Source organism: Oncorhynchus mykiss, chromosome 2 (genome assembly GCF_057628025.1).
Source record: "Oncorhynchus mykiss isolate SJ-2025 chromosome 2, ASM5762802v1, whole genome shotgun sequence".
NCBI lineage: Eukaryota > Metazoa > Chordata > Actinopteri > Salmoniformes > Salmonidae > Oncorhynchus > Oncorhynchus mykiss.
This window is the reverse complement of record NC_143023.1, coordinates 73,310,521-73,333,838: the sequence shown is the minus strand read 5'-3', so window position 1 is coordinate 73,333,838 and position 23,318 is coordinate 73,310,521. Positions and strand designations below refer to the sequence as shown.

At 42.0% G+C, this 23,318-nt stretch overlaps 3 protein-coding genes across 3 annotated transcripts; 1 reads left to right on the top strand and 2 right to left on the bottom strand.

The window, feature by feature from the left end:
- Window positions 1-205: 205 nt before the first annotated feature.
- kti12 (KTI12 chromatin associated homolog) lies at window positions 206-7,948 on the top strand. The gene is made up of 9 exons (XM_090206794.1): window positions 206-418; window positions 2,147-2,198; window positions 2,315-2,367; window positions 2,509-2,564; window positions 2,816-2,895; window positions 3,674-3,833; window positions 6,243-6,305; window positions 6,531-6,602; window positions 7,264-7,948. The coding sequence occupies exons 1-9, from the start codon at window positions 268-270 to the stop codon at window positions 7,402-7,404; spliced, it is 828 nt and encodes a 275-aa protein (XP_090062920.1). The 5' UTR covers window positions 206-267; the 3' UTR covers window positions 7,405-7,948.
- A 3,045-nt stretch (window positions 7,949-10,993) lies between these two features.
- Window positions 10,994-12,017, bottom strand: LOC110495809 (cholesterol 25-hydroxylase-like protein 1, member 1). Its single transcript, XM_021571258.3, has one exon. The coding sequence runs from the start codon at window positions 12,015-12,017 to the stop codon at window positions 11,112-11,114; it is 906 nt and encodes a 301-aa protein (XP_021426933.1). The 3' UTR covers window positions 10,994-11,111.
- Window positions 12,018-12,354: 337 nt separating this feature from the next.
- Window positions 12,355-21,834, bottom strand: si:dkey-24l11.2 (ZnF_C3H1 and zf-CHY domain-containing protein). Its single transcript, XM_021571245.3, has 12 exons — window positions 21,591-21,834; window positions 19,163-19,852; window positions 18,940-18,999; window positions 18,781-18,833; window positions 16,174-16,318; window positions 15,615-15,982; window positions 15,198-15,426; window positions 14,957-15,071; window positions 14,728-14,848; window positions 14,527-14,638; window positions 14,334-14,446; window positions 12,355-14,203 (listed from the first exon to the last, which is right to left on the bottom strand). Exons 1-12 carry the CDS (start codon window positions 21,618-21,620, stop codon window positions 14,134-14,136), a joined length of 2,106 nt encoding a protein of 701 aa, XP_021426920.3. The 5' UTR covers window positions 21,621-21,834; the 3' UTR covers window positions 12,355-14,133.
- Between the last annotated feature and the right edge of the window lie 1,484 nt (window positions 21,835-23,318).

Sequence of the window (23,318 nt, the reverse complement as noted above, 5' to 3'; positions counted from 1 at the left end):
GCGAGAAAAAAACAATAGTAGATAGAACAGCCACAAAGTCAACATTGCTGTCGTAAAAATGATCGAAAACAAAAATTCGCTTTTTTTGTCTTAATTTAAGGCTAGGATTAGGCATATGGTTAGCAGTGGGATTGCGGTTAGGTTTTATATCAGGTTTTAAGAATATACTTTGTAGAAATAGTTTTTTTTTCTTCATAATGGGGTTGGCTAACTTCCGGATACTACTTCCGGGTTTATGCCTAGCTAGCTGCATGTGTTTTTAGCATTATGCCGCTCATAGTAATGTGTGGTTTTCCATGTAGTGGCAAAACACGAAGAGCGGTGGAATTACAGGGATACTTTGAACAGAATACAGAGAGAAAGGTTCACAATGTAGGAGATGGAACTTTGGGAATTGAGAAGAACGCTGTATACGCAGGTATGCTGAAAGTTAGCTGATTAGCTTGCTACAGTTGTTAGCTAGCTAAACGTCTTAGCAAACAGTAGCTAGCTCACATATGCCTTTCAACCACAAGAGGTTGGTGGCACCTTAAATTAAGGAGAACGGGCTCGTTTGGAGCGGAATGGTATCAAATACACGGCTTCCATGTTTTTGATGCCATTCCATTGGCTCCGTTTCAGACATGAGCTGTCCTCCCCTCAGCAGTCTCCACTGCCCAACCACTTTGTTCTGGGCAATGTTGCTGTTGCCATGCATGTAGCCTACACTCCTTTCTGTATCGACTTCCCGAGATGATAGAAATATAACTAACTTGCTGTTCTAGCATAGCTAGCTAACGTATCTGAAAACGAGTCTATCTGGTGTGACCACCATATACCTCATGCAACACGACACATCTCCTTCGAAAATACAGTTGATCAGGCTGTTGATTGCGGCCTGTGGAATGTTGTCCCAGTTGCTGGATATTGGCTGTAACTGGAACACTGTCGTACACATCAATCCAGAGCATCCCAAACATGCTCAATGAGTGACATGTCTGAGTATGCAGGCCATGGAAGAAAGGACATTTTCAGCTTCCAGGAATTGTGTACCAATCCTGGCGACATGGGGCCGTGCATTGTCATGCTGAAACATGAGGTGATGGCGGCGAATTAATGGCATGACAATGCATTCAAATTGCCATTGGTAATATTGTGTTCATTGTCCGTAGCATATGCCTGCCCATAGCCACTATAGGGCAAACCGCTCGCCTACACGATGCTGTCTGCCATCTGCCTGGTTGATGCCGGGATTAATCTGTGAAAAACGCACTTCCAGCATGCCAGTGGCCATCAAAGGTTAACATTTGTCCATTGAAGTAGGTTACGACGCCAAACTGCAGTCAGGTCAAGACTCTGGTGAGGACGACGAACACGCAGAGGATCTTCCTATGACAGTTTATGCAGAAATTCATTGGTTGTGCAAACCCACAGTTTCATCAGCTGTCCGGGTGGCTCGTCTATGACTATCCTGCAGGTGAAGAAGCAGGATGTGGAGGTCCTGGGCTGACGTGGTCTGCGGTTGTGATGCAGTTGGACGTACTGCCAAATGTTCTAAAACAATGTTGGAGGCAGCTTATGGTAGAGCAATTAACATTCAATTCTCTGGCATCAACTCTGGTGGACATTCCTGCAATCAGCATGCCAATTGCACACTCCCTCAATTTGAGACATCTGTGGCATTGGGTTGTGTGTGACAACTCCACATTTTAGTGTCCGTTTATTGTCCCCATCACAAGGTGCACGTGTGTAAGGATCATGCTGTTTAATCAGCTTCTTGATATGCCACACCTGTTAGGTGGATGGATTATCTTAGCAAAGGAAAAATGCTCACTAACAGGGATGTAAACAAATTTGTGCACACAATTTGAGAGAAATAAGCTTTTTGTGTGTATAGAACATTTCTGTGATTTTTACTTCAGCTCATGAAACATGGGACCAACACTTGACATGTTGCGTTTATATTTATGTTCAGTCTACAACCAGTTAGCACTTCGGTCATTTCTGAGTTTCCTAGTTCCAACTAGCACGTGAACGCAGCATGTGCCAATATTGCCCCATAAATTCCTCCCCTTATGTATTAACAACCGTGAAGCGATAGCCAATAAATAGGATATTGATTGTAGTTCCAGCTCACATATTAACATTGTTGATATATGTGTCACAGATTCTCAGAATGAGAAAAATGTAAGAGGATCTCTAAGAGCTGAAGCAGAGAGGTGAGTGTACTGCTCATAGATTGTGTAACGTTGCTGCCTCTATTTCCAGAATCAAATTTGATTTGTTTTGAAGTTACAGATAAGAATTCATAAAAAATGTTGGTTTATTGCATTAGGAGAATCAACAAAGAGGATATTGTAATTCTGGATTCATTGAACTATATCAAAGGTAAAAGTTCTCAATTTGTTTTTTATAATTGATTTTGATCGATATTGCAAATAAAAGTGTGTGAGTGGCAATGGCAATAAGGTGCTTTCTACCTAACCTAAACATCTTTAAATTTGTGTTTCTTCTATTGTAATCCATTAGGCTACAGATATGAACTTTTTTGTCTGATCAAACACACACAGACGCCTCACTGTCTGGTATGTAATATGTTGTTGATGGAAAACATGATTTTAACAGTGGCTGTGCATGATACCCCTTGGGGTAGACTAGCCATTATGGGTGGGTGGAGTTTGCACTCTGTTTCAAATTTAGGAGCACCATGGCGTACAGTGCTTATGTAGTTTAGGTGTACGCTACCATTCAAAATATGCTTTCTTTAATTCATGAGATTTGTTTTCTCGGTGACACTGAGATTTACCTCTTAAATGTATCACATTTATTCATGAAGGTTTACTGTTTGACGTCAGCCGAAGTGAGCTCAACATGGAACACAGAAAGGGATGTTGAAGAGCAGTACACTCAGGAGATGTAAGTAGACCAAATTACTTTCCCTTGGACAATTTTTATTTTGCTCACTGGATTTATAAGAGCTAACAACAGTACTGTTCAAAGACCCGCCTTGTTCTCAATGAGTCATTGTATGTCTAAACAACATGGCCATCTCCACATTTGAACAAATGCAGACTACTTTTTGTAAACGTTTTAAGATACCATTGATGCCTAATTCTTGCTCATGTTGTGTTATTGCCTAAATTGGCAACATTTAATGTATTTCTATTTGTTAGAGAAACACATTGACAAATTGAATAAACAATTGTCTGATGCATTGCACTATAGTGTTTTGTAGTTTATGCACATTTTCAACACCTGTCCCTAAATAGGTTTTTATGGAAACAAAAGGAAATAAAGAAATACATAATCAATAAAATAAATCACAATCTCTTATCAATACATTGCATTTGTAACCTTTATTTAACTAGGCAAGTCAGTTAAGAACAAATTCTTAATTACAATGATGGCCAAACCCGGACAACGCTGGGCCAATTGTGCGCTGCCCTGTGGGACTTCCAATCACAGCCGGTTGTGATACAGCCTGGAATCGAACTAGGGTTGCCAGAGATGCAGTGCCTTAGACCGCTGCACCACTCGGGAGCCCTGATTTACAATGACATTTTAGTCATTTACATTATCACAATTATATGCACAATGAAAATGGCATAGGCTTCAATTAGATGCATGAATGAAATTCCATTTGCTAAAGTGACTTGCAGACTCATGGTCTTTGGTTCTGCTTTTGCTTTCACAGCCTAGATGCGCTGGTGCTGAGATTTGAAACTCCAGACTCCAGGAACAGATGGGACAGCCCACTTTTCACCATTCAGAAAGAAGACACACTTCCATTTGAAGCTATCTCTGATGCCATCTTCAAAAGGAAAGCACCCCCTCCTAACCAGTCGACACAGAGTGTAAGAAACTTGTTTACATGCATAAATCACAAAGTAAAATCAAATCAAAATCAAATCAAAATTTATTTGTCACATACACATGGTTAGCAGATGTTAATGCGAGTGTAGCGAAATGCTTGTGCTTCTAGTTCCGACAATGCAGTAATAACCAACAAGTAATCTAACTAACAATTCCAAAACTACTGTCTTATACACAGTGTAAGGGGATAAAGAATATGTACATAAGGATATATGAATGAGTGATGGTACAGAGCAGCATAGGCAAGATACAGTAGATGATATCGAGTACAGTATATACATATGAGATGAGTATGTAAACAAAGTGGCATAGTTAAAGTGGCTAGTGATACATGTATTACATAAGGATGCAGTCGATGATATAGAGTACAGTATATACATACGTATGCATGTGGGATGAATAATGTAGGGTAAGTAACATTATATAAGGTAGCATTGTTTAAAGTGGCTAGTGATATATTTACATTTCCTATCAATTCCCATTATTAAAGTGGCTGGAGTTGAGTCAGTGTGTTGGCAGCAGCCACTCAATGTTAGTGGTGGCTGTTTAACAGTCTGATGGCCTTGAGATAGAAGCTGTTTTTCAGTCTCTCGGTCCCAGCTTTGATGCACCTGTACTGACCTCGCCTTCTGGATGATAGCGGGGTGAACAGGCAGTGGCTCGGGTGGTTGATGTCCTTGATGATCTTTATGGCCTTCCTGTAACATCGGGTGGTGTAGGTGTCCTGGAGGGCAGGTAGTTTGCCCCCGGTGATGCATTGTGCAGACCTCACTACCCTCTGGAGAGCCTTACGGTTGAGGGCGGAGCAGTTGCCGTACCAGGCGGTGATACAGCCCGACAGGATGCTCTCGATTGTGCATCTGTAGAAGTTTGTGAGTGCTTTTGGTGACAAGCCGAATTTCTTCAGCCTCCTGCGCCTTCTTCACGATGCTGTCTGTGTGAGTGGACCAATTCAGTTTGTCTGTGATGTGTATGCCGAGGAACTTAAAACTTGCTACCCTCTCCACTACTGTTCCATCGATGTGGATAGGGGGGTGTTCCCTCTGCTGTTTCCTGAAGTCCACAATCATCTCCTTAGTTTTGTTGACGTTGAGTGTGAGGTTATTTTCCTGACACCACACTCCGAGGGCCCTCACCTCCTCCCTGTAGGCCATCTCGTCGTTGTTGGTAATCAAGCCTACCACTGTTGTGTCGTCCGCAAACTTGATGATTGAGTTGGAGGCGTGCGTGGCCACGCAGTCGTGGGTGAACAGGGAGTACAGGAGAGGGCTCAGAACGCACCCTTGTGGGGCCCCAGTGTTGAGGATCAGCGGGGAGGAGATGTTGTTGCCTACCCTCACCACCTGGGGGCGGCCCGTCAGGAAGTCCAGTACCCAGTTGCACAGGGCGGGGTCGAGACCCAGGGTCTCGAGCTTGATGACGAGCTTGGAGGGTACTATGGTGTTGAATGCCGAGCTGTAGTCGATGAACAGCATTCTCACATAGGTATTCCTCTTGTCCAGATGGGTTAGGGCAGTGTGCAGTGTGGTTGAGATTGCATCGTCTGTGGACCTATTTGGGCGGTAAGCAAATTGGAGTGGGTCTAGGGTGTCAGGTAGGGTGGAGGTGATATGGTCCTTGACTAGTCTCTCAAAGCACTTCATGATGACGGATGTGAGTGCTACGGGGCGGTAGTCGTTTAGCTCAGTTACCTTAGCTTTCTTGGGAACAGGAACAATGGTGGCCCTCTTGAAGCATGTGGGAACAGCAGACTGGTATAGGGATTGATTGAATATGTCCGTAAACACACCGGCCAGCTGGTCTGCGCATGCTCTGAGTGCGCGGCTGGGGATGCCGTCTGGGCCTGCAGCCTTGCGAGGGTTAACACGTTTAAATGTTTTACTCACCTCGGCTGCAGTGAAGGAGAGACCGCATGTTTTCGTTGCAGGCCGTGTCAGTGGCACTGTATTGTCCTCAAAGCGGGCAAAAAAATTATTTAGTCTGCCTGGGAGCAAGACATCCTGGTCCGTGACTGGGCTGGATTTCTTCCTGTAGTCCGTGATTGACTGTAGACCCTGCCACATGCCTCTTGTGTCTGAGCCGTTGAATTGAGATTCTACTTTGTCTCTGTACTGACGCTTAGCTTGTTTGATAGCCTTGCAGAGGGAATAGCTGCACTGTTTGTATTCGGTCATGTTACCAGACACCTTGCCCTGATTAAAAGCAGTGGTTCGCGCTTTCAGTTACACACAAATGCTGCCATCAATCCACGGTTTCTGGTTAGGGAATATTTTAATCGTTGCTATGGGAACGACATCTTCAACGCACGTTCTAATGAACTTGCTCTAATGTTTCTGCATGCAGTTGGTAGTTTCAGGTTTTAAGTGAAGTTTTTCATCCATCTGTTGCAGCAACCACTGTCATCTACAAACTTCTTGTATGAGCTGGACAAAGTCACACAAGATGTGTTGATGGTGAGAGCCTTCATATTTATCAGTAACTTCCTTTATTGTTTTGTCAATCCCTGCATTGGTCACCCCCCTGCTGTTTTCTTCTGTTTCTCTGTTTTTCTTTCAGGATCATTTGTTGAATGTATTATTTTTAATGCATAACCATTTTTGCTTCAGTTGTGTTATTAAATACTGTCTGCAATGCTGTCTGTTGGAAGAATGTATATTGACTCTTTCTGTTTGTACCAGGCAATTCTCAACTCCCAGAAGACAAGTGTTCCAGGGGATCTCATTGCTGTTCCAGGAGCTACAGAAAAGATATCCTTTGCCACATTTTGCATGTTGCTCACATATACCCCCCTCCTCCTTCTAAAAAGTATTATTTTAGTATTATTTATTTGACAGTCTCTCATGGACGTATTCTTTTTATTTTAATCACCACCTCACAACAGTCTAGCACCAACAGGGGTTAATGTCATCTTGTATCAAATAACTGGATCTCTTAGCATGGGGCTGTGGATAAATGGACATCCATCAAAGAGTATCTTTCATTTGATGCAGTTGGTGGCGCAGCAACTGAGCCACCAGAAAGGTATCGCCATCAAACACATAGGATGTTTGAGACGGGGACCAAATCATTGGAAGCATGGCGACTGGCTTTTATCAGGATTCCGAAGCAGACTCAGAAACCAGTACTTTGTTGTTCCCCCTGCAGCTCACTTTGAACAACATAGCACAGGCAAAGTAGTGCTAGTGGAGTCTTGAACTACAAAATGTGAGTTGAATATTGATTGTCTTCAGAGAGATGACGTTTCTGCACAGCCTTCTGAAAGCATACATTCATCTCTTCAAATTGTGGTTTCGGGACATAAGGGGGCCGAAGCCAAATGTATTCGATACTGTAACCTTGCTTTCAGCTCTGACACATCAGAGAATTCATGAGTGTTTATCACTGTGTTTCCTTAACCTGATGTCAAACATAGAACTGACCAGAAGTCTAAACATGGCAGAGCTCCGGAAACTACGACGCCAGTTCATCAGCTACACCAAGATGCACCCGACAGAGAATATTGGACACATTGCTAACATGTTTGTACAGTATCTAAACAAGAGTATACATTGATGACTTTTTATTTTAACGCCTTTGGTTCAGGTCAATAAAATTAAGAGAATGCCTTGTATGATATGTTTACATTGTCTGAGACAAGTACATTCATTTTAAGTGTCTTTGTGTGTCTCAATGTATTTCAGAGGCTGCATTGAGGTTGCCCTTTTGGTATGAATCAAAATAGATCATATTTAGCTGTTAATGTTTCACAAAATTATATAAGACTGCAAACTTATTAGAGAGTAGTCTGGCAGGGTTTTGGGGTAAATCTGTAACAATCGGTCTATTAATTAGTACAATATAAATATTCTTTATCCAGTTTATTTTTGTCCTTAGGAGGCCAATGCAAGATGTTTCTATTGGGGTTTTCCCCATTGGTTTAGTATACTAAGCAGTCTTTACACAAAGCATAGATTAAAGTGACACTGCATGACTGCTCAATTTCTTAGTTTGTAATATTTTATATTTGTCAATACGCATTGATTATTGCTTTTATTTCTATACTAGTCTAACATTGTGGGTGCAATGTATAATCCATTAAATTCACAATTCAAAACCATACACTGACATTTAAGAATCATGGATGACTGTTTATTGAAACATGCACTACCCTGTACAATAGGATGGTCAGGGATTTTGTTAGCCGTTTTCAGTGAGAATACAGCACAATACAAAATGTCAGTTGTGGCTTCAATCCTCCAAGCAGTGGGTCTGTGGGGATGTGCAATGAATTGGCCTGCGGCTGAATCTAGTTAATGGTCCCTGACGTAAGCAGGATAATTCCATCTGACTGCTGAGACTATTTCAGAGGTGTTTGATGCTTCATCGTTTTAGCCTGACGTGTGACCACTTCCCAAGTTAGGCTTTGCTGCCTGCTAATTGTAACACTTTGTCTTATCAATTACATAAATGTCATCGTATGCCTGCTGATGCTACTGTAATTGCCAAACCAGGAGATTAAGAGAAATATGGGCTCATTTCAAAGAGTAAAATGTCGATTTTGATGAGGGCAACACTGACATTTATTTTCTTGAATATTCCTAAAGCATTTAGAAAGCGAACATGTTTTCCTTGTGGAGTTCTATTCCATCTCAGTGGTTTCTCATTAATGACCAGCAAGCCCATAGGCTTTGTATTATCACCCTGTGCTTTTCAGATTGCCTTGACTTTGTTCCTAGGGAGACATTGGAGCAAAATCCACTCTCTGTCATTCATTCAGACTAAACGTAGATGGCAGTGGACAAGTCTTTGTGCTAACCCAGTCTAAAAATAGAGTCCCCATTCCCTTATCAGTACCTCCCTGACCTTAAGGCTTCCGCTCCAGGTCCTATGTGATCTGAAAATGGTGTAGGCTACAGAGTAACAGGATGCCATATTACATTTATTTTATTCTCCTTCCCTTATCAATTCATGTAGAGTGGTCCATTTATTTTATTCTGGTAGCCTAGTGTAGCCAGGTAGCCTAGTGGTTTGAATGTAGGACTAGTAACAGAAAGGTTGGAAGATCAAACCCTTGAGCTGACAAGGTACAAATCTGTCGTTCTGCCACAGAACAAGGCAGTTAACCCACTGTTCCTCATTGAAAATAAACATTCTTAACTGACTTACCTAGTAAAATAAATCAAATCTAGAGTAGTCCATTTATTTGGATGCTTTGGAACTGTCTTTTTAGATCACCCAAAGAGCTATGCCAGTTTATATGGCTCTATAAATTATATCATACTAGATTTTTGGTTTAACCAAGTTATGTCACATACAGTGCCTTGCGAAAGTATTCAGCCCCCTTAAGTTAATACTTTGTAGCGCCACCTTTTGCTGCGATTACAGCTGTAAGTCGCTTGGGGTATGTCTATCAGTTTTGCACATCGAGAGACTGACATTTTTTCCCATTCCTCCTTGCAAAACAGCTCGAGCTCAGTGAGGTTGGATGGAGAGCATTTGTGAACAGCAGTTTTCAGTTCTTTCCACAGATTCTCGATTGGATTTAGGTCTGGACTTTGACTTGACCATTCTAACACCTGGATATGTTTATTTTTGAACCATTCCATTGTAGATTTTGCTTTATGTTTTGGATCATTGTCTTGTTGGAAGACAAATCTCCGTCCCAGTGTCAGGTCTTTTGCAGACTCCATCAGGTTTTCTTCCAGACTGGTCCTGTATTTGGCTCCATCCATCTTCCCATCAATGTTAACCATCTTCCCTGTCCCTGCTGAAGAAAAGCAGGCCCAAACCATGATGCTGCCACCACCATGTGTGACAGTGGGGATGGTGTGTTCAGCTGTGTTGCTTTTACACCAAACATAACGTTTTGCATTGTTGCCAAAAAGTTCAATTTTGGTTTCATCTGACCAGAGCACCTTCTTCCACATGTTTGGTGTGTCTCCCAGGTGGCTTGTGGCAAACTTTAAACAACACTTTTTATGGATATCTTTAAGAAATGGCTTTCTTGCCACTCTTCCATAAAGGCCAGATTTGTGCAATATACGACTGATTGTTGTCCTATGGACAGAGTCTCCCACCTCAGCTGTAGATCTTTGCAGTTCATCCAGAGTGATCATGGGCCTCTTGGCTGCATCTCTGATCAGTCTTCTCCTTGTATGAGCTGAAAGTTTAGAGGGATGGCCAGGTCTTGGTAGATTTGCAGTGGTCTGATACTCCTTCCATTTCAATATTATCGCGTGCACAGTGCTCCTTGGGATATTTAAAGCTTGGGAAATCTTTTTGTATCCAAATCCGGCTTTAAACTTCTTCACAACAGTATCTCGGACCTGCCTGGTGTGTTCCTTGTTCTTCATGATGCTCTCTGCGCTTTTAACGGACCTCTGAGACTATCACAGTGCAGGTGCATTTATACGGAGACTTGATTACACACAGGTGGATTGTATTTATCCTCATTAGTCATTTAGGTCAACATTGGATCATTCAGAGATCCTCACTGAACTTCTGGAGAGAGTTTGCTGCACTGAAAGAAAAGGGGCTGAATAATTTTGCACGCCCAATTTTTCAGTTTTTGATTTGTTAAAAAAGTTTGAAATATCCAATAAATGTCGTTCCACTTCATGATTGTGTCCCACTTGTTGTTGATTCTTCACAAAAATACAGTTTTATATCTTTATGTTTGAAGCCTGAAATGTGGCAAAAGGTCGCAAAGTTCAAGGGGGCCGAATACTTTCGCAAGGCACTGTAGCTATGGATTAACAGCACCTTTCTCTAATTGGCTCAAATGTTCTTGTCCTGTACTTCAACCTTGACCCTGGCAAACAAACAGTGGATTTGTTGATTAGAAATCTCCTAAAACCTTCTAAACAGAGGAAAACAGGAACATCCTGACTAAGCTGTACCTCTTCAAAGACCGAAATAATCTTTTATGTAAGAATTAGCAAATTTATGCTGCATGGTGTAGAATGTCATTTGCTGAATCATGCATGACAAAATGTGATTAAAAAAATGGTTTGCTTCCATCCTCTGGGGCAAAAGTTACACTTGGAGTTTGCTGTATAGTTGTACCCTCTGACTATGTATTACTAAGGACCATTACTTTTGCTCTTATTCTACCCATTATTGTCATAAGATTAATCCATTTAGAAAAACTTTACACGTGTAATAACGTTTAGTACATTTTAATACAATTGATGTCGGTAAATTACTAATAAAAACAAATACATTTATTCTAATTAACATGGAAGCATGAGGGTAATCAAAATTATACTGAATGGTCCCATTTACAGTGAATACATAACTTTCTTCTCAGTTATTTTCCCTGGCAGGATGGCAGTGCCAAATAGCCTGTCCCAGTGGCTGAAGAAAGGTGCATAGTTACTGTTGGGCTTCTGGTGGTGCATGTCATGAGCTGGTGCTCCTCCTAACAGACCAAATGGTACCAGGTGGTTGAGACCCCATGGCAGGTCATAGCCTATGTGGTCCTCCACTGACATCCAGATACTGATGATGGTGACGCACCAGGTAGTAAAAGGGTGGCATTTCAGCAGGATGGGGTCCAGGTTGCTCCAGAATCCCACTGTTATCAGTTCTGGAATGCTGAGTTGCTGGGTGTTCCAGGAAAAGGGTGCCATGTATTCGTGGTGGATGGCATGGACCCACCGATACAGTTGTGGATGCTTGTGGTGCACAAAGTGCCACATATAATACTGGGTGTCAAAAAGAAGAAGGGCAGCAAGTCCATCAATGAGAACCTCTACCACAGTTGGAGCACTGGAAGGCAGCGCCACTGAAGGCATAAAGCAGGTCTGAGTCAGCACAGCAGGCAGAACAAAGATCAAGTGGTTATAAACAGCCCTTCCGAAGCTCTTTGCCATCATCCCCATGGTTGGACGTCTCTCTTGCTGGATCTTGTAGTGGTGAATGGAGGGGACCATGTCTCCCAGGAGGTCTAGTACAGCAAAGGGGAGACTGGAGAAGAAGTAACTGGAGAAGCAGAGTATGACAGGGAAGAAGGGAGAGGAGATGAGAAAGTAGTGGTTGAAAAGGAAATAGTCCCATAGAGGCTGAAGAAGCCTATCGGAGGATCTGGAGAAGGTAGGAAGCTGCAAAGGCAACTGAATCTTGCTAATGTTCAACATCCTGGTTACTCTGGATGCCTGTGGCTGTAATGTGCAGAGAGAAGACATTCTCCCTTTATATAGTGCTGAGCTAAGGACTTGGCTCTCACATCAATGAGACAGCTGTTTTTTTGTAATTTTTTTGTTACATACAATTTCAACAATAAGTCCTTTTCTGGTGGATTTTGTTAATCTTCCGGAACACACACAAACCTTTCGGCACTGACCAGTTCCAAGTTCGTGCCTGCAACACTGTCCTCCCACTGGCAGTTTATCCCAAAAGGCCAGTGAGTTAATCAGCTTATTCAAAATGGTAAGTCATATTGTACCAGATACAGATCTTTGGTCCCTGCTTGAGTTAATTATACATGTTACCTATCAAGTTAAAACTCAATTGCAAGGCATCTTAATTAGTAGAATTTATTAAATTGATAATATCCACAACATTCACTTCTTACATATTTGTATTTCAATTTGAGACAACCATGGTGACCTATTCATATAAAAATGGTCAATCATCATTTTGATTCTCAATAGCATTAGTTAAGTCCATGAAATCTGTTATTTTCCATCTGTTCATTGGCCATGTGCTCTTAAATTATTTTAGAAGATTAGTGAGTTTATTTAGTCATAGATTCCAATCGCATGTAATCTTACTTAATCATTATTTAGCATAACCTGATGTAATCTTACCTAATAATCGGTTTGTGGAGCTACTTAATTACGTTCAAGGGAGCAAACCTGTCACAGCTATTCTATCCAGATGCCATGGTCAAACTACCAAGATTTTGTCTAGCCTGCCCACCTAAAAGACACAAAACACAGTTCTGAGAAACAGAACATCCCACTGGGTAAAAACTGGTTGAATCATAATTGTTTCCACGTCATTTCAACAAAAATAATGATGTGATGACATTAAAAAGGTTCGGACCCTTTTTTTCAATTTTCACCAAAAATGACATGCCCAAATCTAACTGCCAGTAGAACGAATATGCAAATTATTGATACCATTTGAAAGGAAACCCTTTGACGTTTGTGGAAATGTGAAATGAATGTAGGAGAATATAACACATTAGATCTGGTAAAAGATAATACAAACAAAAAAAACAAGTGTTTTCAAAAATGTTTTTTGTTCCATCTTTGAAAAGCAAGGATAGGATTTTAGGTGTAATTTAGATGTTGTCCACAAGATGGAAGCAGTGTGGGGTGGAGCCAGTTCCTACATTTGAATACCTTTTTTTCAAACAAAACTACACCATCTCTGGAACCCTCAGGATGACAAATCAGAGCAAGATTACTGAATGTAAGTACATTATTTACCTTCAGAGGTGAATATATCAAACCAGTTGCCATGATGTTTTGTTGTTGTGCACGATCCTCAAACAATAGCATGGTATTTTTATTGTTGTAATAGCTTCTGTAAATTGGACACTGCCGTTAGATTAACAAGAATTTAAGCTTTCTGGCCAGAAGACATGTCTATGTCCCTGTTGTTTACAACGTCACTCTAGTCACACTATCGAATATTGAGCAACAACTGTCCCGGTTTAGGAACACCGATCTCGTAGATCAACGTGGAAAACTGATCGGATTTGCAAAAAGTCAACGTGAGGGAATTTTGTATTTTTTAAATACCTAAATCCAATTACACTGTGACATTTTTTGTTGATTTTACATTGAATCCTCATTAGTTGACAACTCAACCAAATGTAAATCAAAACTAAACGTTGAACTGACGATTGTGCCCAGTGGGATAGCACTCATCCTTAATTGATGAGTGGGTTAAGTTGTGAGAGAATTGGAAAAGTGGCAACACTAAAGAGTCTACTGTAAATGTAGGGCATTGCATTGATTTTACAAGGCACTTGGGGAGGCTGTTACAGAGATAAGAAACTTAATGGGAGTGTCTGTGATTACAATGAACACAAGCACCAGGGTTACTTGTACTGTGCCGGAGAGTGTTCTGCTGCATGTTCCCACCAGGGCAACAAGGCTGAGTGCTACTCCAGGACCGGGGCTCAATCCTCAAAACAATGTTAACACTTCTCACCAATCACATCAGCTGGATAACATTACAATAGTTGATTTATTAGAAATCAATAAGGCATTGATAGAAGGGTTGCTCTTGAATCACACAGAGCAGGCCTGATCAACCACTGCCATAACGTTAACATGTTGTCTCTGATTATTTATTTTCGCTGGCTGCTTTCCGTGAAATTGTTTTGTTTGTGTTGGCATACTTGTGTTTATCATTTCTGTAAATGAGAGAAAATAGTTTTATGAATGCACAATTTCATCAGGTTTGAACAAAAATATAATGTATTTTATTTTTAAAGTAAGATGCTGTGTTTAGACATCAGTGTGCGTGCGTGTACAGTATAGTACCTGCTCATTTTGACTTTGCTCCTGCAGCCCAGTCCTCCCTCCCAGTGACTGGTGTAGGCTCCTCTCGTCATCATGCCTCCACAGCTGACACAGGGCTTCCCATTGCTGTATGGCTACAAGTAAGGACAACAGCAGTTTAGGGTTGGAATCTAGCATATGGAGATGCACTACTCTAGCCATCCAGGCAGCTTACCTGCTCTTTACAGCAGTGACCACAGATCATCCTGGTGGCCAGCTCCATGGGGTGGTCCTGGTCCTCGTCATGACACACGTCACAGGGGTAGGCCCGGCCACAGCATGAGAACCTGAGAGCACACCCATGGGATGTCACTCATCAGCAAAGCTTACTTTGGCAACACAAAATGATGTTAAAGAGAAAGAGGTGGCTAAAAACCTGAGCCAGCGATGACTCTGTTTGTAGTGTTTGCAGGATCCCTTCTCAGGTAGTGGTTTCCCCATCTGTATGGCAGGGTCCCTTATGTTACGCCGATAGGTCAGTGAAGAGTCACTGTGCCCTGTACAGTACAGTCAACTATGTATTACAGACAGAATAGCCAAACCAGCTGTTTAACTTTCTTCCATATTTCATCATTAAAATCCTACTATAGGCCTATGTTTCTGACCGGTTTTCTCTTTGCGTGGCGGAATGTACTGGAATCGTGTGCTGTCAACCAGGATGCTGAGTTTGCTGTGACAGTGCTGACAGTTGAACTCCTTGCTCTGGCCATACAAAAGGTTCTGCAGACAAAATAATATACAAAATCAGACTAATCAAATAACAGAACAGACCATCTTAGGTAAAAACTTCACCCAGATATAAATACTTTCATCATCATAAGACAAGAATGGAGCAATGTTGGTGACCTTCACAGGTCCCTCTTTGGAGCAGTTGAGGCAGACAATGACCAAATCACAGTCCTGCAGGACCAGGTCCACAGGAGCAGCAGTGCCCAGGTCCAGATAGCCCAGGACGTCACTGTAGTGGTGCAGCATGCTGGGTCTGAAAGCAGCACTGATCCCTGCGTTACACTTCTCACACTGGGCCGTGCAGGGGTTCCTGCCATTTAGAGTCAGGTCTGCTGTCACCTTACACCTGCAAACAACACACACAGGCCAGACAGACACACAATTATGTCACATGTCCAAGTCCGATCAACACAAAAAAAATACTGCAGATAAGTTGAATCTTTCCTCCTATAAGCAATATTACAAGGGGAAAATGTGAGATACAGAGTAGGCTACAGTAGATGGCATCAGTGAAGGACAGTCTGTCTGCTCCACCTGCTGCACTGCAGACACACAGTGACCTGCGTGGCGACCACGGTCGCCGTGCCCTCTCCCAGCCTCAGGCCCAGCAGCTTCACCTCTGTTCCTCTGCGGGGCTCACTGAGCTTAATATTCTCCACCTTCCCCTGGTCCTCTTCATCACTAACACCACCATCATCATCATCATCATTATCATCACAGCCAGGGTACAATAGTTTTTTCCACTCCTCATCTTCTCCTCCTCTGCTCTCCTCATCAGTTGCAGTGTGGAGGACAGGGTCAGGCATGTCATCAGCGGCAGGCTCTTTGCACACGGTTGCCTGGAGCTGCTGGTATGGCACAAACTGAATTCCGGCCTTTGCTATCTCCATGTCTTTTTTCAGCTGAGGAGAGATTTAAAAGAGAGAAAGGATTAGAACGCTGCTGTTATTAAGTAGTTTTAAGGAAATAAACTAATACAATACAGAGAATTCATAACATTACCACAGTCTCTCATGGAAAACAGAGGTTACCAGAAGGATATCATACTAAGTAGACTAACATAAATGGAACTCTGTTTTAATACCAGTCTCACCTGCCTGGCTCCCTCAGTGAACAGTCTTTCCATGCTGCGATCCAACCAGCGAAGGAAGGGTCGGAAGAGCAGCTCCACCTTACCCATCAGCTGATTGGTGGCATGTTTAGCCTGTAGCCATTCCAGTGAGGCTTGTTCAACATACCTATGTGAATAAAAAAATATGAGCTGGCGCACACCCAGAGACAATTATTGTATGTAGAGGTGCTGATTACAGCGAATAAACTATAACCTATTTTTAAAAATAAAATAAAAAGAGTTGTGCACACTATATATAAACTCCCATGGGTTAATCACCAACGTTTCGGCATCTCTGTGCCACAATTACTGGGATACATAAACTATAACACCTGTCCCACAGGTGTGATGTTCGATGTACCGATCCTGTGCAGGTGTTGTTACACGTGGTCTGCCACTGCGAGGATGTTCAGCTGTCCGTCCTGTCTCCCTGTAGCACTGTTTTAAGCGTCTCACAGTACGGACATTGAAATGTATTGCCCTGGCCTCATCTGCAGTCCTCATGCCTCCTTGCAGCATGCCTAAGGCACTTTCACACAGATGAGCAGGGACCCTGGGCATCTTTCTTTTGTTGTTTTTCAGAGTCAGTAGAAAGGCCTCTTTTAGTGTCCTAAGTTTTAATAACTGTGACCTTAATTGATTGCCTACCGTCTGTAAGCTGTTCGTGCCTTTACGACCGTTCCACAGGTGCATTTGATTAATTGTTTATGGTTCATTGAACAAGCATGGGAAACAGTGTTTACACCCTTTACAATAAAGATCTGTGAAGTTATTTGGATTTTTACAAATTATCTTTGAAAGTCAGGGTCCTGAAAAAGGGACATATACATACACCCACACACCACACAGTTGAAGTCGGAAGTTTACATACACCTTAGCCAAATACATTTAAACTCAGTTTTCATCCTAGAAAAGATGTCCCGTCTAAGGTCAGTTAGGATCACCACTTTACTTAAGAATGTGAAATGTCAGAATAGTAGTAAAGAGAATGATTTATTTCAGCTTTTGTTTTTATTATATTACTTTCATCACATTCCCAGTTGGTCAGAAGTTTACATGCACTCGAATAGTATTTGGTAGCATTGCCTTTGAAGTGTTTAACTTGGGTCAAACATTTTGGGTAGCCTTCCACAAGCTTCCCACGATAAGTTGGGTGAATTTTGTCTCATTCCTCCTGACAGAGCTGGTGTAACTGAGTCAGCTTGTAGGCCTCCTTGCTCGCACATGCTTTTTCAGTTCTGCCTACATATTTTCTATAGGATTGAGATCGTGGCTTTGTGCTGGCCACTCCAACACCTTGACTTTGTTGTCCTTAAGCCATTTTGCCACAACTTTGGAAGTATGCTTGGGGTCATTGTCCATAAAGCAACCAAGCTTTAACTTCCTGACTGATGTCTTGAGATGTTGCTTCAATATATCCACATAATTTTCCATCCTCATGATGCCATCCATTTTGTGAATTACACTCGTCCCTCCTGCAGCAAAGCACCCCCACACCATAATGCTCCCCCATGCTTCACGGTTGGGATGGTGTTCTTCGGCGTGCAAACCTCCCCCTTTTCCTCCAAACATAACGATGGTCATTATGGCCAAACAGTTATATTTTTGTTTCATCAGACCAGAGGACTTTTTCTCCAAAATGTAAGATCTTTGTCCCATGTGCAGTTGCAAACTGTAGTCTGGCATTTTTATGGCGGTTTTGGAGCAGTGGTTTCTTCCTTGCGGAGTGGCCTTTCAGGTTATGTCGATATTGGACTCGTTTTACTTTGGATATAGATACTTTTGTATCTGTTTCCTCCAGCATCTTCACAAGGTCCTTTGCTGTTGTTCTGGGATTGATTTGCACTTTTCGCACCAAAGTACGTTCATCTCTAGGAGACAGAACGCATCTCCTTTCTGAGCGGTATGACGGCTGAGTCGTCCCATGGTGTTTATACTTGCATACTATTGTTTGTATAGATAAACGTGGTACCTTCAGGTGTTTGGACATTTCTCCCAAGGAAGAACCAGACTTGTGGAGGTCTACAATTTTTTTTTCTGAGGCCTCATTTCCCATGAGGTCAAGCAAAGAGGCACTGAGTTTCAAGTTAGGCCTTGAAATACATCCACAGGTACACCTCCAATTGATTCAAATGATGTCAATTAGCCTATCAGAAGCTTCTAAAGCCATGACATCATTTTGGGGAATTTTCCAAGCTGTTTAAAGGCACAGTCAACTTAGTGTATGTAAACTTCTGACCCACTGGAATTGTGATACAGTGACTTGTAAGTGAAATAATCTGTCTGTAAACACTCGTTGGAAAAATTACTTGTGTCATGCACAAAGTAGATGTCCTAACCGACTTGCCAAAACTATAGTTTGTTAACAAGAAATTTGTGGAGTGGTTGAAAAACAAGTTTTAATGACTCCAACCTAAGTGTATGTAAACGTCCGATATATATATATATATATATATATATATATATAGAGATGAGTGTTACAACATGTCTATGTGGACTGACACATTGAGAAAAATGTATCAAAACTTATCAAAGTGTTATTATATTCCGACTGTAAAGCCATTGAAAATAAAATAAAGTTTCTCTCACCTTCCCATAACTGATGGCAAGTCCTGGTCCAGTGGTATATCTAATGTAAATACCTGGAGAAAGAAATAACAAAAAAATGTACACCTTGAGTCTTAGCTCTAGACACAATAGGATTATAATCAAACAGATGAGATTTGTAGGTCAAAGATTTTAGTTTACCTCTTGTGGGTACTTTTCCGGAAAGCTCACCATTATGTCAACGTCTTTCAAGTCAAAAGGCTGTAAAACAGTATAAGGAGTGAGTCAGCATGTTTTTATGCACAATTTTCCATGTTGTAACATTCCTATGATGTTCATAAAACTATATCATAGTAGAAACAATAAAAGACAATGGCCTTTGAGGCCTTGTATTGTGGATTGGAATAATGCAGACAATGTTTACCCAGTCTGGATCAGTGGGCTGTACTGTGGCTCGGTAGAAGGTGACTTGGCCGTCGCTCCGTTCCTGCACAATAAGCTGTTCTTTAGGAAAACGCTTTATCAGCTGCTTGATCTCAGTGTCCCGTAGCTGTTTGGTGATATTGTCAGTCAGGTCACTCAGTTTGACCACCTGAAGGGCACTGGGAGGGGGGGCATGGGGCACCCTGGGCCTGCCTCCGTCTCCTACAGGCTGGTCGTCAACTAGGGGAAACTGTGGTGGGTGCCAGTAGTGACATCTATCTTCCATGGTGCAGCACCCAGACAGAAAATAGCGACAGGGCCGGCGATTGTTGGCCCTCTCAACTCTGGTTGGAGCAGCCCTTGGTTTGGAGGGCAGCCTGTGGCCTACATCTCCATGGCTGTCAACCACTGGATTCTGCAGTGTGATTCCAGGGTGGCTGTGAGGGCCTGTCCCTCTTTGGTTCTCCTGTTCTGACCTTTGCTTTGTCCAGTTATCTACCTTCCCCTGGGTGAGGGTGGTGTAATCTCCTCTTTGATGGAGGAAGCGGCACTTCCTCCCAAAGTTACAGTGCCGTCCCTGTGAGTAGAAACGACACAGCTGGACTTGAGGGCCACCATGTGCTGGTTGATTCCTGTTCTCTTCCTCATTGTGACACAGAGAGACAGAATCCCCATTGCTCTCTGGTGATACCTATAGAAAATAACTCTTGTTATGACATTCATGAAAACGTGCAGGGAGTTCAAAGTAGGAAACACTGAAATGACCATCACTGAAACAAGAAAATACTAAATGTAGTTTGTCACATCAGATATACAGTGCATTCGGAAAGTATACAGACACCTTGTCTTTTTCCACATTTTGTTATTAGATAATACAGTGATTGACACAATAAGATAAATCCGTCTCTCACTCGTGTATTGACACAAATATCCTGTCATTCATCCTTATGAACTACATACAGTGCATTCAGAAAGTATTCACACCCCTTGACTATTTCCACATTTTGTTATATTACAGCCTTATTCTAAAATAGATTCAATTGGTTGGATGGGAAGCATCACAGCACAGCTATTTTCACGTATCTCCAGAGATGTTCTATCAAGTTCAAGTCCCAAAGCCACTCCTGCTTTGTCTTGGCTGTGTGTTTGGGTTGTTGCCCTGTTGGAAGGTGAACCTTCGCCGTAGTCTGCGGTCCTGAGCAGGTTACCACCATGCTTCACTGTAGGTATGGTATTGGACAGGTGATGAGCGGTTCCTGGTTTCCTCCAGATGTGACACTTAGCATTCAGGCCAAAGAGTTCAATCTTGGTTTCATCAGACCAGATTATCTTGTTTCTCATTGTGTGAGAGTCTTTAGGTGCCTTTTGGCAAACTCCAAGTGGGCTGTCATGTGCCTTTTACTGAGGAGTGGCTTCTGTCTGGCCAGTCTACCATAAAGGACTGATTGGTGGAGTGCTGCTGAGATGCTTGTCCTCCTGGAAGTTTCTCCCATCTCCACAGAGGAACTCTGTCAGAGTGCATCAAATTCTTGGTGACCTCGCTGACCAACAACCTTCCCCCCTGATTGCTCAGTTTGGCCGGGCAGCCAGCTCAAGGAAGAGTCTTGGTGGTTCCAAACTACTTACATTTAAGAGTGATGGAGGCCACTGTGTTCGTGGGGACCTTCAATGTTGCAGAAATGTTTTGGTATCTTGACACAATCCTGTCTCTGAGCTATACGGACAATTCCTTCGACCTCACGGCTTGGTTTTTGCTCCTCATGCACTGCCAACTGTGGGACTTTATAAAGACAGGTGTGTGCCTTTCCAAATCATGTCCAATCAATTGAATTTACCACAAGTGGACTCCAATCAAGTTGTAGAAACAGCAAGGATGATCAATGGAAACAGGACTCACCTGAGTCTCATAGCAAATGGTCTGAATACTTATGTAAATAAGGTATGTTTTCGCTTTGTCATTATGGGGTAGTGTGTAGATTGATGACATTTTTTTTTAGTTAATACATTTTAGAATAAGGCTGTAACGTAACAATATGTGGAAAAGTGAAGGGGTCTGAATACTTCCTGAATGCACTGTATATCAAACTAACCTATTTCACTAGAAATAGCCTCCAGTGTCCATCTTCTGTACTGTAGGCCTACTACTACTAGCTAGCGAAATCATAACACACGTGAAATGGTTTTGACTAGATGGGATGCAGCTAATGTCAGCAGTGACTACTTAGCAGGTTAGGAGAACTGGGGTAAGGTTAAGAAAGGGGTTAGTGTTATCTAAAATGTAAACAGAATCCTCGACGCGACTTTTGACGTCACTTTGACAAATAACTGCATCCCTTCTAGCCATGACCAGCTAAAATATCAAAATATGGCACTTATTTTGAATGAGTTAGCCCAACAACACTATTACAACTTTTAAAAAAGTACAGTACCTCAACGCTGTTTACCGGTGAACGTTCCATGTAGCTATTTGCTATACGTTTGTTTCCGTAAAGCTGATGTTACTTTGTTGCATTCAGTAGATACAGTAGCTGCAGCCAAAGTCCAATGGCTGACGTTGTTTTTCCTTCCTCTGGCATGGGCAGTGAAGACAATTCTTATACTTTATTGCCCCCTTCTGGTATGGAGTGAGATAGACACAGCTCGCACCATAAATTGCTGCATAGAATGTATACAGTCCATCCAATTGTTGACACATTTTCATGTGAATATTCTAGAATCGGCATCTGATAATATGTGCATTTTCCCACCAGTGGCGTGTTTCCACAAAATTGACCCGTTGGGGATAATATCAATGCATAATGACGTAGTGCACACAAAATGTACTTTTCCGCTTAAGTTTTCATGTACAGAATAAACATTAAAAGTTCAATGTGTTTCCATCGCATTTTCAACTCTACCAAGCATCGATCATCATGTTACAAGAATAAAACCCTCGATATTTATTGGAAAGGAGCACCAAGAGAACCTTGCACTTTCACAACCCTGTGAAGTTCATAATAACGTATTTTATATTTAGCCTACTAAACTGTATGGTTCTCCGACTACGACTCCTGAAACATCAAACCAAATTTACTTTGATATGATGGTTATTATATCAATATTTGCTCATAATTAATTTCACCAACACAAAAATATCCCACCATTGTTGAACAAACAAATTATCTGCCGGGAAATTGTACAGACATTTCCTGTTTCCATCACAGCTGTTATGATTTTTTTTATACGGTAGGACTTTACCCATAAAAACTCATACAATACTTTAACAAACATTTAATGAGCAGAACCTGAGGATAATCTCTACCCTGTGATTAATTGAATAACCCAATGTATAATAATAACGCATTTTGTGTGCTAGTGAAAATAATCAAAGGAAAAATGTAATGGAATACTACTGTAGGCCTGCACACATACTAACAATCAAGACATTGGTTGGTCATATACATTACATCCCTGACTGTTGTATAACCTGAGAATGAAAAGAGTTACAATATAAATAATTTAGAACCATGTTAGTGGATACTGGACATTCAGGGAGCAGTCTTTATTGGTCAATGCACCTGGCTTCCACATTCACATTTATTACACGTTAAGTACAAGGGAATGAACACCATTTACATTCTTTATTTTACAAAAGCTGGATTGATCTAGTAGTAGATACATTTTCAGGCCTGGGAATCGACCTGGGAAATGACTCCTCTCTTCAGCCTCTCTGGAATAGTGTCAGGCCCAATCACAGGAACTCTTTGAGGTCTCCTCTTTTCCCCATTGTTTTGAATGTGTCTTCATACTTTCTGTTCTGCCTCCCCATCCTGGCGTGTGACATCATAGGGGACAGATGGCCATGGGTCCAGAGTTCAAGATCCAGCCGAGCCGGCGGCCAACACCTTCCATGCTATTGCATTGTGCTGGCATCAGTCTGCATAACCATATGCTCCTTGTGCTTCCTGCAAGTGTGGCTCAGTGGACATGGAGACCACCGGTGACACTGCCAGACCAAGTCCCAACTCTAGTGGAGCTCATCACTGTGTGACGGGAAACCTTCTTCTCTTTGACTTCCAGTACTTCATCTGGCACCTGCTGCACCACTGGTTGTACATCACTTTCCATGCAATCCACCACAACTACTCAGCTCCCTTTGTTCTGGCTACACAATGCCT

What these genes read in the sequence shown, in the direction of transcription:
- kti12 (XM_090206794.1), top strand. Translation starts at nt 268, where the DNA reads ATGCCGCTCATAGTAATGTGTGGTTTTCCATGTAGTGGCAAAACACGA. An exon ending in CTAAGAGCTGAAGCAGAGAG is followed by an intron (nt 2,199 to 2,314) that starts GTGAGTGTACTG and finishes TTATTGCATTAG; the next exon opens with GAGAATCAACAAAGAGGATA. An exon ending in TCACACAAGATGTGTTGATG is followed by an intron (nt 6,306 to 6,530) that starts GTGAGAGCCTTC and finishes TGTTTGTACCAG; the next exon opens with GCAATTCTCAACTCCCAGAA.
- LOC110495809 (XM_021571258.3), bottom strand. Translation starts at nt 12,017, where the DNA reads ATGTCTTCTCTCTGCACATTACAGCCACAGGCATCCAGAGTAACCAGG.
- si:dkey-24l11.2 (XM_021571245.3), bottom strand. Translation starts at nt 21,620, where the DNA reads ATGGAACGTTCACCGGTAAACAGCGTTGAG. An exon ending in TCACTGAGGGAGCCAGGCAG is followed by an intron (nt 15,983 to 16,173) that starts GTGAGACTGGTA and finishes ATCTCTCCTCAG; the next exon opens with CTGAAAAAAGACATGGAGAT. An exon ending in CAGAGTCATCGCTGGCTCAG is followed by an intron (nt 14,639 to 14,727) that starts GTTTTTAGCCAC and finishes GTGTGCTCTCAG; the next exon opens with GTTCTCATGCTGTGGCCGGG.